General features: G+C 40.0%; 1 protein-coding gene across 1 annotated transcript in view; it reads left to right on the top strand.

Annotated features, from left to right (window-relative positions):
- LOC110169137 (disks large-associated protein 1-like) overlaps positions 1–12465 on the top strand; it is a 101677-nt gene extending 89212 nt beyond the window's left edge. Inside the window, exon 17 of the mRNA XM_055151402.1 lies at positions 12244–12465. Coding sequence (XP_055007377.1) covers positions 12244–12465 — 222 coding nt within the window. The remainder of the gene's footprint in view (positions 1–12243) is intronic.
- Positions 12466–14454: the final 1989 nt, after the last annotated feature.

Raw genomic sequence — 14454 nt, 5'->3', positions numbered from 1 at the left:
TCAGAAAACAGTGTAATATTGGACCTTTAAACTACAATTAAACCGCATTTTTTTCACAGTAAAATTTAAAGTTTCAGACCTTTTTAGGTACAGTGGCGCTAATAAATCTATATCAAGTGCATCTATTTATTAGTATTGACCACGAGTCTGCAGCCTTCTACTACAAATGTTTCCAAATCTGGTCCTTGGTGTCAAAAGTTTGGACACCCCTGACTTGACTGTAAAAATATTTAACAAAATGAAATTTAAAGCACTTTGGGTGTTTTAAAGGTGCTACACAAATCCAGGGCATTTCACTTAGTTATTTTTAAGTAGGAGTAGTTTTTTTTTCTTTTTACCCAAGATGATGATCTAATCTACACTGTAAACCCGAATAAATTACCAGAATTTTCATGAACTTCATGAACTTACAAGTCACAATCATCCAGAATTTATTTGTACTTTTTGATAACAGCTGAATTAGAAGTGGTCATTCAGTTCAACTCAAATATTTGCAATTAAGAGTTTTTCAAACCACTGGAATAATTTAATACAATTTAAATTTTAAATGTAATCCTTGATTGTTGTACACACATTGTACATACAATCCAGTATATCTACACACATTATAGTACATATATATATATATATATATATATATATATATATATATATATATATATATATATATATAGACACTAGTGATGGGTGAATGGAGCCTCGTGAAGCTTTGACACCTCAGTCGCAATATCGTCTCAAATGGTTCAATGTGTCTGAGGCCTCGGAGAAACACTGACCTCTAGTGGACAAATTTAACCATCGGCACGCAGGTGTCTCAGCATCGATGAAGTATTGTTAGTGTGAGACAATACGTGTGTGCAGAGCGACACCGTACCAACAACAATAATAATAATGATGATTTCAAATAATATGTAAAGAGCAACATAAACAGCTGCTGTAAGTAAGAAAAGGTGTTACCTTGTTCAAAGTGATCCCAAACCATGGATCGATTTTTTCCACTTGTAGATGCCATCGAAAATGAAACAAATGCCAAAAATCGCCAAAATCACCACTAACGTCACACAATACTCCTCACTACCCAACATTTTTAAGAAATATTGGTGCATCTTTTATACTGTAGCAGTTTAGCGCTTGTCAAACCACAGAAGTGCGCCGAACACTCTGAAGCTCTGAACCAATCGCAGAGCGGAACATTCGCCGAGCCAATGAAACGCTTCGATACACTGAAGCGATTGACACGCAGAGAGAAGCAGTCGGGGGAGGGACCGACACTTCCACACTTTGGTCACGTGAGCGGCTGCTGCGAGACGAGCTCCGAGGCAGTGCTTCCGGATTTGTTTCAGAAAGAACGAGACGTGCTCCGGAGCTCTGACTCATTTGCCCGTCACTAATAGACACATCATAGTACACACACACTATACACACCGTAGGATGAGGATTTAACCCCAGGTTCCTCACGTGAAACTCAGGGGATTTACTCGTCTAATCAATATTATATAATATGCATATGTATATATAGGAACAGAGTTCCTTTTGGACGCTTGTTTTCCTGACGTCATCATGCAGCATGTGAGTGACGTAGGATAATGTCGGAGATATGCACGGAAAGTCGAAAGTCTTATCTTTCAAAGGGGGAAAAAGTAAGTTTCTATCTTTTATGGTTGTAAAGTTATGCGCGGTTATATAAAACATATTCTGGAAGGATTAAATCAAATCAGATTTATTTGTGTGGCACATTTAAAACAACCAAAGCTTCCCAAAGTGCTGAACAACATTTATAATGGAATAAAACAAACGATAAGCAAAACAAACAGAATTAAAATAATAAAAATGCACAAATGCCAAAGAGAAAAGGCGCGTTTTGAATTGAATTTAATTGAATTTTACTTGAGCGACTGATGGAGAAGAGAAGAGAGGAACAGGATGAGTCTTTATAAACAGATGCACGTTTAAACCTTTAGTTCATGACGTGGTTCTGTTTGCTCCTGTGTCCTGCTGTGGAGAGCGACCCTCCACATCAGGACTTCCTCTGTCTCCTCGAGCCCTTCAATAATTTAGAATCAGAATTAGATTTTAGCCAAACAAAACCGAGGAAGAATTAGAAGAAAAAAAAAACACACACAAAAACTCCAGAAACAAGAACCACCGATATCGATATACTGTCCACACGTGTTTATAATGACGAGATCTTAAAGTACGTATGATTTTTTAAATGATTTTTAAGATTCTCTAATTTGTTTTTAATCTGGATAATACCTGCTGTAAAAATAAATCACTGTTTTAATCAAATCAAGAAGCAAAAGTTGAAAAAAATATGTTGAATGGGGGTGAATTCTGTCCAAAAAGTTTGCCAAACCACCGATGCCGACGACTTTTCAAGGTGCGTTGTGGGAAATTTTGAGTGCGCTACTTTTTCGGACACTCCTGAAAATGACGGTGTGGACTTTCGAACACAGCTCTAAAAATAAAAATAAAAATTAATTAAAAAATGGCCAAACTGAGAATGAAATAGTAAAAGTTTTGGTAAAATCTTACATGTAAAGATCTTAAGTTTGTTTTAGTCAAATGAGTCCAACCTGTCAGAGGCACTTTAACCTGTGTAAAGTGTAAAGTGTAAAGTGTAAAGTGCATGTGTTTGGATGCAGCCCTCAGACTTTGCTCTCTCTCATACAGAACTCTAACTGTACATAAACATAAACATACAGAGTGTCACAAAAAATCGGACATCATTTCGCAGGCCGATCACTTTGGCAATTCTTGTTGAAATAGCCTAAAATTTTCACAGAATGCACAGAAACAGATCAAGAATTTATATGTAATGTTTTATTTTTGTTCTGTTTTCAACGGAAGCCGAAAGGGGTCACAACAAACGCAAACGCCGCAACACATTAAAAAGCCACAACACATAAAAAAGCCACAACACATTAAAAAGTTACAACACACCAAAAAAGCCACAACGGAAATGACCGTGGGACTCTTTTATTTTAATGCAAACGCTGCAACAAATACCAACACCACAACAAAAAGCCACAACAAAAAGCCACAACACATCAAAAAAGCCACAACACAACAAAAAGCCGCAACATACTAAAAAAAAAGCCAGAACGGAAATTACCTCGGGACTCTATTTTAAAGTAAAAACGCCGCAACAAATACAAACGCCACAACACAAACGCAAATGCCGCAACACATTAAAAAGCCACAACACATTAAAAAGCCACAACAGAAGTGACCGCGGGACTCTATTTTCCGACGGACCGATCAAGCGGCAAGTGAAGAAGAAGAACTACAACGAGAAACGAATAATGATAAAACAATAAATTACTTTTAGTTACGTTTCCAACTTCTCCGTTCCTTTACTTTTCACATTGTAGTTCTTCTTCTTCACTTGCTGCTTGATCGGTCCATCGGAAAATAGAGTCCCACGGTCACTTCTGTTGTGGCTTTTTGATTTGTTGCGGCGTTTGCGTTTGTTGCGGCGTTTGCATTAAAATAGAGTCCCGCGGTCATTTCCGTTGTGGCTTTTTTTGGTGTGTTGTGGCTTTTTGTTGTGTTGTCGCATTTGTATTTGTTGCGGCGTTTGCGTTTGTTGTGACCCCTCTCGGCTTCCGTAGTTTTCAGGTTGAGCTGTTCATTCCTATAGAGAAATCATTTTGCTTCTTAAAATCACTCACCCGAGACTGTGCAGCTTCAACGCAACATTTGGGAAAGCTTCACGGACTGGCAAAACAAATCTGGACTTGGTACCAAAAATTTGAAGAGGTGCTGTAGGTTGTTTATGCAGGACTAAAGGATCTGGTACCAACATCAACATCAGAAGAGAAGGTTTAGCAAGTTTGTGAAAAACTTTTGCGAAGTCCCAAGAAGTCTGTAAGGAGAACAAGTTTGGAAACGCAGGTTCCTCGAATGACAGTGTAGGACAAATGAGCTACGTGTAGAATTGTATAAGGTGCGTGTGCGTCTCATGGTTTAGCATTAACAGATTGTACTGAAAGTATACATGTGTGGGGCACCAGATTCTGACCGAATCAAAACTTAACCATAGCGATCACAACAACTTATCAATTTTATCAATCTGAAGGAAAAGTTCACGAAAAAGGAAAGTCTCTGGCAACTCCCCCTTTGTTTATTCAGTGGGTTGAAAGAAAGTCCACTGCAGCTTCTCCCTACAACAATTTGGCGTAACCAGGTCCTTCATAATCAGCCTTCATCTTTACACTTTTGGAGCCAAGTACAAATGATGCGGTCGCTGTATCGGACCGTTGTGGTGAAGAGGAGCTGAGCCGAAAGGCAAAACTCTCGATTTACCCTCAGGCTATGTTCCTACTCTCACCTCTGGTCATGAGCTCTGGGTAATGACCGAAAGGACAAGATCGTGGATACAAGCGCTCGAAATGAGTTTCCTCCGCAGGGTGTCTGGGCGCTCCCTTAGAGATAGGGTGAGGAGCTCAGTCACACGGGAGGAGCTCGGAGTAGAGCCGCTGCTCCTTCACGTGGAGAGGAGCAGGTGAAGGGAGGACATCTGTTTGGATGCCTCCTGGTCGTCTCCCTCGGGAGGTGTTCTGGGCATGTCCCACCAGGAGGAGGCCCCGGGGAAGACCCAGGACACACTGGAGGGACTATGTCTCTCGGCTGGCCTGGGAACACCTTGGGTGCCCCTGGAAGATGAAGTTCCCGGATAAGAGGAAAAAATGGATGGATGAAGTCCAGATTTGTTTTCCAGTAGGTGAAGTTTTTCCAAATGTTGCGTTGAAGCTGCAAAGTCTTGGGTGAGTGTGAACAACAGATTCTAAGACGCAAAACAACTTCTCTTTGGGAGTGAACGGCTCAACCTGAAAACAGAACAAAAATAAAACATTAAATATAAACTCTTGATGTGTTTCTGTACATTCTGTGAAAATTTGAGGTTATTTCAACAAGAACCGCCAAAATTATTGACCTGAGAATCATGTCAGATGTGTTTGGGACGCCCCGTACATCCACATGTTCATATTTCTTCGTGTGTGTGGCTGTGGTCATCCCATCGGCTGCTCATCGTGATCATGGTTTTTCCTGTTTTTTTGTGTCGACAGTGAAGGCCACACCGCCATGCACCAACTCTGCTCTGGCTCCCCATGCATCTCTGTGTGCGCTGTCTCCTACCTCCTGTGTCCTAGCTCCTCTCTCCTCGCTCCCATGTCTCCTCTACCTCTCTCCTAGCTCCTACCTCCTAGGCATAGACTGTAAACACTGAACACCGAACACCAAACGTCTCTCTGTAACTGCTGCTGTCACACTTAAAATGTTCGTGTTCACTCGCTCTACATGATCCTCGTGTTTTTATTTCACTATTTTGTCCGTAAATCGAGATATAAACATTAAAAATTGACCAATCAGGAGCCTTCTTTCCCCCGAGGTCACTGCCCCTAGCAACGGGTTTTGATTGACAGCCTCGTTTCTAGGGCGAGTACCGCCTCAATGAGCTTCATTTGACTGGAGCCGAACACTGTGGGCGACGTCGCACACGCTCAGTCCACTTCCGTATACAGTCTATGCTCCTGTGTCCTACCTCCTCTCTCCTAGCTCCTGTCTCCTAGTTCCTCTCTCCTAGTTCCTGTCTCCTAGCTCCTCTCTCTTAGTTTCTGTCTCCTAGCTCCTCTCTCTTGTCTCCTAGTTCCTCTCTCTTAGCTCCTTTCTCCTAGCTCCTGTCTCCTAGCTTCTGTCTCCTAGCGTCTGTCTCCTAGCTCCGGGCTCCTAGCTCCTGTCTCCTAGCTTCTGTCTCCTAGCGTCTGTCTCCTAGCTCCGGGCTCCTAGCTCCTGTCTACTAGCTTTTGTTTCCTAGTTCCTGTCTCCTAGATCCGGTCTCCTAGCTCCTTTCTCTTAGCTCATGTCTCCTAGCTCCTTTCTCTTAGCTCCTGTTTCCTAGTTCCTGTCTCTTAGCTCCTTTCTCCTAGTTCCTGTCTCCTAGCTCCTGTTTCCTAGCTCCTTTCTCTTAGCTCATGTCTCCTAGCTCCTCTCACCTAGCTTCTGTCTCCTAGCTCCTGCTTCCTAGCTCCTCTCTCTTAGCTCCTATCGCCTAGCTCCTCTCTCCTAGCTTCTTCTCCACATTCCTGTCTCCTAGTTCCTCTCTCCTGTCTCCTATTTCCTGTCTCCTGTCTCCTTTCTCCTGTCTCCTCTCTCCTGTCTCCTAGCTCCTACATCCTCTGCCGGGCTGCTGCTTACCGTGTGTGTGTCCGTGAACCTCCGCACACGTTTCTTTGGAGGGACATGGTCTGGTCCGGTCCGGTTTGGTCTGGTCCGGTTTGGTCTGGTCCGGTTTGGTCTGGTCCGGTTTGGTCTGGTCCGGTCCGGTCTGGTTCAGCGCACAGGTAGAAAACTGAGCCTCACCGACCCGATCTGAGCCAAACTGCTCCAATGGAAACGTGCTTCAGTGTGTGAAATCCAAGTATGTCCATGAAAAAAGTATCTTATGGCAAAAAGTCCTCAAAATGGCGCCTATAATGGACGCTCGAAACTTTAATAACCAAAGACTTTATCTGTTCAAACAGTTAATATGACTAAAATATGTATAAGTACTGAACATTTATTATTATTATTATTATTATTATTATTTATTTATTTATTTTTTCTGTCTTACTTAAAAACGTGAAAAACAAAACTAGTTCATTTTTAACAGTTTGCAGTGACCCAGAGTTTTTCGTCACTTCAATTTCAAAAAAGTGTTATTTTAACTATTTGAAAGTTAAATAGGGGTTCGAGCTGCGTTTATTTGCCAGAGTTGAAGTTAATTCAATTTCCTCTAGTGTTAATTCAACTTCCCTTAGTGTTAGTTTAACTTATCTTAGTGTTAATTCAATGTCCTCTAGTCTTAATTCAACTTCCCTTACTGTTAATTCAACTTCTCTTCGTGTAAATTCAACTTTTTTTAGTGTTAATTCAACTTTCTCTGGTGTTAACTCACCTTCCTCTAGCGTTCCACTTCTCTTAGTGTTCATGCAACTTCTTTTAGTGTTAATTTAACTTCCCTTAGTGTTAATTCAACTTTCCTTAATGTTAATTCAACTTCCTCTAGTGTTAATTTAACTTCTCTTAATGTTAATTCAAACTCTTGCGACAGAAGACCAGTTTGAACCAGTTTTGTTCATGATTTCATCTTAATTTAACTCAAATAAAGTGTAAAAATAAAACACCTCTGTGTGTTGTTTCACTTAATCATGATAACTCTACAAAGTGTTATCTGTTTACTCTCAAAACGTTCATATAACTCTTGATTTCGAGTTAAACGGGAACTTTGGTCCAGTGTTACTTAGTTAACGTTTCCAAAAATTAAAATTAAATTAACTCTAGAACAGATTGGACTCAGATAAACTCTGAGAAAATGTTAAAATCTAAGTGGAAAAGTCTAAATGTGAGATTATAATCATGTCAGTTTTGCACAGAACTGATCTCCGTCGAAAACAATAAAGACCCGACTGCTCCCGTCCGGAATAACGGCTCGGAACGCTCCCAACGCGAAAAAACAAAACGGACGGAAATAGAAATATCCGTCCCAAACCCGAGATTATCCGGACGAGTCAAACGTGAGTGAATGCGTCGGTGTCAGGGGAACAGTCGGATCGTGCGGCGCGTTTGTCTCGGAGATGATCTAATTATTACGTTTCAGAGTGTCGTCTGTCACGGAGCGGCGAAGGGGAGGGAAAGGCGCCAGATCCCGTTTGTTTCCGCGTTTCCGAGCAGAATGTGACTCTTTACATAAGCAGCTCTCGGGGTCAAAATAAGTCCGCTGTGTTTTATTGTTTGGGAATCAGGGAGTGTGTGTTTGCATGCCAGTTGTTCAAATCCCAAATCCGAATCGACTTTATTTCTACAGTGCGTTCGTTCATCCGTTTTTGTTTTTTTGTTTTTTTTTTCAAAATAAAACCAAAAATAAGAAAATGAAAAAAACAGCGATTTTCTTCATTATTTGTCTCCAAAATCAGAACTAAACCAGGTCTCAACCAGGTCTAAACTAGGACTAAACCAGGTCTAAACCAGGACTAAACCAGGACTAAATGAAGATTAAACCAGGACTAAACCAGGACTAAACCAGGACTAAATGAAGATTAAACCAGGACTAAACCAGGACTAAATGAAGATTAAACCAGGACTAAACCAGGACTAAACCAGGACTGAACCAGTACTAAACCAGGACTAAATGAAGATTAAACCAGGACTAAACCAGGACTAAATGAAGATTAAACCAGGACTAAACCAGGACTAAACCAGGACTGAACCAGTACTAAACCAGGACTAAATGAAGATTAAGCCAGGACCAAACCAGGACTAAACCAGGACTGAACCAGGACTAAACCAGGACTAAATGAAGATTAAACCAGGACCAAACCAGGACTAAACCAGGACTAAATGAAGATTAAACCAGGACTAAACCAGGATTAAAACCAGGACTGAACCAGGACTAAACCAGGACTAAATGAAGATTAAACCAGGACTAAACCAGGATTAAAACCAGGATTAAACCAGGACTAAGACAGAACTAAACCAGGTCTAAACAAAGACTAAACCAGGACTAAACCAGGACTAAACCAGGTCTAAACAAAGACTAAACCAGGACTAAACCAGGTCTAAACAAAGACTAAACCAGGACTAAACCAGGACTGAGACTGGGACCAGATCGGGACCAGACTGGGACTGAGACCAGGACTGAGACTAGGACCAGACCAAGACTGAGACGGTTTAGACCTGGTTCAGTCCTGGTTCAGTCCTGGACAAATAATGAAGAAAACAGTTTTTTCATTTTCTTATTTTTGGTTTTATTTTGAAAAACGAATGAACGAATGACACATGGATTATTAACAAAAAGGTGAATTGCTAAAAATGTGATCATAGCGGTCCTAAAACAACAAAACGAGTAAAATAAAAATGAATAAATTGCAATAAATAAGTAAAATAAATAAAAGACACTGGACCACATGACTCACGCGGTGTTAAAAGCCACAGAGGAAAAGTGGGTTTTAAAACAAGACTAAAAACACTCCGATTGTTGTTTATGTTGATAGAAAAAACTCACCTGTGGTCTTTGAAAGTTGTGAAAAGCGTTTATAATCTCATCGTGGTGAATAATTAGGATGTTCTAAATGCAAAAGGGAAGTGAGGAAGAACTATGGGCCACTGCAAACTGTTTTTAATTGACTAGTTCTGTTTTTTCACGTTTTGAAGACAGTAAAAATCAGGTACAATCAAGGAAAACTCAGGTAAAATCAAGGAAAAATCTGGAAAAAATAAAGTAAAATCAAGTAAAAATCAGGTACAATCAAGGAAAACTCAGGTAAAATCAAGGAAAAATCTGGAAAAAATAAAGTTAAATCAAGTAAAAATCAGGTAAAAATCTGGTGAAATCAGGTTAAATCAGGTAAAAATCTGGTAAAATCAGGTAAAAAATCTGGTGAAATCAGGTAAAATCAGGTAATATCAAGTAAAAATCAGATAAAAATCCTTTAAGACACACAATAATACAAATATTTATACTTTTTATTGCCTTTTTCCTATTCTGACTTGAAGTTTAAAAAGTATTAGTATTAGTATTAGTATTATTAAGTTATATTCTTTGTTACTTACTTTTTATAAGAGCCACAACATAAAAATTTGAATTTAATGAAACAGAAATTTTATTATTATTACCTAAATATGTCTTTACAGTTGACCTGGTAACTTTGTAAGATTAAACTAATTTTTTATTTTAATATTTTAGCCAAAAAAACAGAAGCAAAATTACCAAAATATTAGAGAGACAATTATTTATTCGTGTATTTATTTATTTAATAACAAAGAGCAAATAAATTATGTAAAAAAAAATCAAAATTTAAAACAAATCGTAAACGGAATTGTCTGTAAATGTTGTTTTTAATGAGCTACAGCGAACAAAATCGAATCGTAAATGACATATTGACACTTTGCAGCTGATGTCGTCAATATTCTCTGGGGGTTTTCCTGGACGCTAACTGGAGGCACTGCTCTGTCTGAAGCTCACAGACTCAAGTTGGACTTTAATCTGAGTTTTATTTTAACACAATCTGAGCTTTTTGTTGAAAACGAAAACTCCAAAACAGAACCGTGAACCCTATTTTATGTCTTTTTTGGCGGTGTTTGCTATTGTGTCACCATGGTAACTGTTAAACATTCGACCATAGACACACATGCAGAACCCCCCCAGCGTGACGTCACTGCAAAGTATCAATAACTGAACCTGTACTGAAGTATTATTTATCCTAGTGTTGAGTTTAGATTCATTGTAGAGTCAATTCTGGCTTCTTCTCAAATCAAACTACACTGAATTAAGAAAGTTTTATCGTGATTTGAGTAAATTTCACTTGAAAAACAATGGAATAAGACTTTTTTAAACATGAAAATACATCTTGCTACATTTAAGAGAAGAAAAACAACAACTCTTTACACTTAAAAAGCTCATATTACGCTATTTTCTGATGTTATAATGTCATTTCCTTGTCGCAAACAGACCTGGAGTTGTGTTTTTTTTTTCATTCGCACATTTTTAACACACAAACCTGCAGATTTCGGCTAAGCTCTTTGTTCCTCGTGACCTTGTGATGTCATGAGGTGATACAGAAAGATCTTTACTGTGTTTTTAATGTGGATCTATAATAAAAACTGGATAAGGCGTTCCACCTCTGTCCCAGCTAGTGGTCGCTTCAGGTACTGCAGAATTCCCCCACAGAGCGCAATGGATTTTTTGCGAATTCAAACTGCCCGTGTTCGACTGACAGGGCGTCGACAACTTTCGCAAAGGTCGGATTTTGAAGGATTCTTTTCTATTTTCACAACATAAACTTTAAAAAAAAAAAGTTTAAATCCTCAAAGCGCCAAAAAGTGATCTTTGTCAGACTGAGCCTCGCCGCTCTCAGCCGCTCTCGCTCTGTTCAAACGCTTCAAACAGTGTGATGGGTGAGTGGTTTTGTTTGTTTGTTCGTTCACGGTGACTCTGGGCTTTGTTCAGTTGTGGCGTGTAGGGAGGTGCTGTCTGGGACCAACGGATTGTCGGCGTGTTCGCGGTGACTCAGTTGTTCAGTCGTGTCTAGAAGTGGCACATTGCGCTCGTCGCTTTTTCGGTTCGTTCCTCCGTTCCGTTCCTCGTCGGCGTGGAGTGACGAGTGTGTCTGCGGGTGTTTTTCTCCGCCCGGTCGCTGTCTGCTCCGTGTGTGTTTGAGGCTTTGTAGTTTACTGAAGTCGTGCTGGGACACCCGAGTGGATTCCTGTTCTAGAATGTGGCACGCGGTTGTTTTTTGATGGGGTTAGAACCTTAAGAGCGCGTCTAATAGCCCAGAAAATACGGTAAATGCGGAAGAGGGCATAATTTTTGCGCCAATGAGCACAGACCACCGAAAACAACACGACGACATCTTGAGTTCACTTTCAGATCAGATTATTGTTCTATGGTTTTTAAACTCCTCCTAGGCTACGTTTATACGACGACGGTCTAAACAGAAGACGCTAAAGTGGCGTCGCATCTTCACTTTTTACTCCGTGTTTTCAGGAGTAAATCTGCGTGCATACGGTGACGCAAAAGTGTGTGGAATTCGATTGGTTTTGATGCCAGGCGTAATGTAAACGTTTACGTGACCTGAGCAGATCTGAACAGAGTTTTGCGTCTTGGGCAGTGTAGACGGAAACGCTACGGCGGAGCGTGTTCAACTTTTCCACTCTGGTGCGTGGTTCCAGATTTTTGCGTTTTTAAACCTCAAAAACGCCGTCACCGTCTAAACGAAAGGCACTTCCGATAAAATATTTTGTCGTTTTTACCCGCAAGTGTTCTCGCGTAAGCAGACCGTCAAACACCTTCACTAGAATCATTTGGATGACTTCAGTCTTGGAATTACCGATCTCACCTGAAATAAAGGTAAAAGGAGCTGCTAAATTGAAAACTCTTCATGACATCACAAGGTGGAACAGAGCGTTTTGAGCGTTGGAGGTGTAAACAGACCAATAATAAAGAGTTACTCAAACATGTGTGAATGAAACAAAACCCAACTCCAGTTTTGTTTATGTGAAGGAAACAACATTAAAACAAGACTTAAAGCGTAATATATAAGACTTTTAAATTAAGAAACAAAATCTAAAAAAAACAAAAATCGAGTCTGTCTTTTTCTCAAACAAATTCCATCTTGTTCCAGAGTTCAGGACACACACACAGAGGCGCTGGTTTGTGCTCTTGTCCCTTTAACTGTCCCTCCCGCTCCCTCCCCCCTCCAGGAGCGACGCCTGCCCCCTCCTGTGCCCAAAAAGCCGGGTAAAGGCTCCGCCCACCCTCCGCTGGCACGAGACCGCTCCCTGGAGAGTTCGGACAAAAGCCGCCACGACGCCCGCAAGCGCCTCCTAGCCGCCAAACGGGCCGCCTCGGTCCGACAGAACTCGGCCACGGAGAGCGCGGACAGCATCGAGATCTACATCCCCGAGGCTCAGACCAGACTGTAGGGGGCGCCGCACTCCTCCTCACACTGTAACATACACAGCCACAGTCCGCTAGAGTAGGGCACTGTTTGCACCTTTGAACCAGGAAGTACACAGGAACGGCGGTGTTTTATCTCTCATATTTACTGTGGGTCTCTGCGCCGCGGCGTCTGCGTAAAGCGGCGAGGTTTTAGAACAGGAGAAAACGCCAGACTCTGTGAGAAATATATGAAAAAATAACAATCATAAAGCACAATTAAACACAATATATTCACATCTGAAGCAATAAACGTGTGGTTTTTAAAGCAAATATGACAAATTATTTTACGTTATTAGGATCTAAGAGTTGTTTGGTTTGTTTTCATACCTGACACTTTTGACGGAAAAAAAGAACATACCGTATTTTTTGTACTATAAGTCCCTCCAGAGTATAAATCGCACCTGAAAAAAACATATATAAGTCGCACTTTTTGGGGAAATGTATTTTGTAAAATCAGAGACCAAGAGCCGACATTTCAACTTAAAAGGCAAGTTCTAGTAATTATTATTAGTAGTACTAATATTAGTATTAGTATTATTAAGTGATATTCTTTGTTACTCACTTTTTATAAGGGCCACAACATGAAAATATTAATTTAATGAACCCAGAAAATTTTATTATAATTATCTAAATATCTCTTGATTGACCTGGTAACTTTCTGAGAGTAAACACATTTTTTATTTTAATATTTTAACCAAAAAGGAAAAAAAAAAAAAAAAAAAGAAGCAAAAATACATTCGTGAGGCAATTATTTATTTATTTATGTATTTTATTTATTTAACAAAGTACAAATAAATTACGTGAAAGCAGCAGATACTGACAAATGAGCCTAGAGCGCCCTCTGTTGGCTGTCAGTCTGAAAATTTTAATATATAAGTCACGCCGGAGTATAAGTCGCAGGAAACACTCAAACCGTGGAAAAAAAAAAGTGCCACTTATAGTCCGAAAAATACGGTAATAACTTAATAAATCATCGGAAGACCAACCAGCTAATTATTATGGCCCTGTCACACCTCCGACGTACCAGAATTTCCCTAAAATCCTGGCGTACGCTGAACTATCGATGTTTTTTTATATCACTTTTCTGATCAGGTGTCCGCTCAACTGTTTTGTCTCCATGGCGATGTCATAGCTTTGTCTGGAATGTTCCGCAGTTCCGGTTTTAGACGTACAGATCTTGTAATTATCCAGTTACAAGTGTTCTTTATCGCTTTGGAAAAACAACAACAATAAAAAAAACAAGCACTTTTACAGTGAGTGGGGTCGCCTCTCCACAGACCTGACCTGTACCTTGGCCTGGTGACGCCAAACTCAGGTCTCCGCGGGAAGAGATGCGTTTAAAGTCGCGCTGTGGAACATTCCGGGCAAAGCTAAAACATCTTCGTGGAGGCAAAGACGGTGGTTAAGGCTTACATAATTGACTTTTACATGACATTTTAGCCGCGTTTTATCAAGTTTTTAATCGTTTTGGGAGTTTATTTACTCATCGTACAAAAAATGATTGTCGGAATTGCAAAATACACAATAGAAAGCTTTAAAAATTTGACCCCATTGACAGATTTTTTGTCTAATTTAGCCTCGAAAAGTCCAAAATTCTATTAAAATTTGCTGATATAGTTGTTAAATGTACCATCCATGAGTTTATTTTTCTCTGCTCTTTACTACATCTAGTGGTGAAACGTGAGAATGCAACTGGGACGAGTCGGCCAGTCGAATTACAGACAAAAACAAACAAAAAGCAAAAAATAAGGACACAAAAATGACTTAATTAAAGGGTTTTATATCCTCTTAAATAAATATGTTACGAGCCAAAATGGATCGCAACATTTTTAAAAAGTCACACGGACGACAAAGTTAAGAATTGCGTGTTTTGTTTTGTTTTTTCTCAGTATTTTGGACGAGGCAAAGCAAAAGAAAAAACCCTTAATTGCACCTAAAAAAGTAAAATAAAGTAAGAAAGCCGGCCAACATAA

This window comes from Boleophthalmus pectinirostris, unplaced genomic scaffold (genome assembly GCF_026225935.1).
Source record: "Boleophthalmus pectinirostris isolate CB_2022bp ecotype Guang Dong unplaced genomic scaffold, ASM2622593v1 HiC_scaffold_16, whole genome shotgun sequence".
Lineage (NCBI taxonomy): Eukaryota > Metazoa > Chordata > Actinopteri > Gobiiformes > Gobiidae > Boleophthalmus > Boleophthalmus pectinirostris.
Note: the sequence above shows the minus strand (reverse complement) of the source record. Positions and strands in the feature narration are given on the sequence as shown.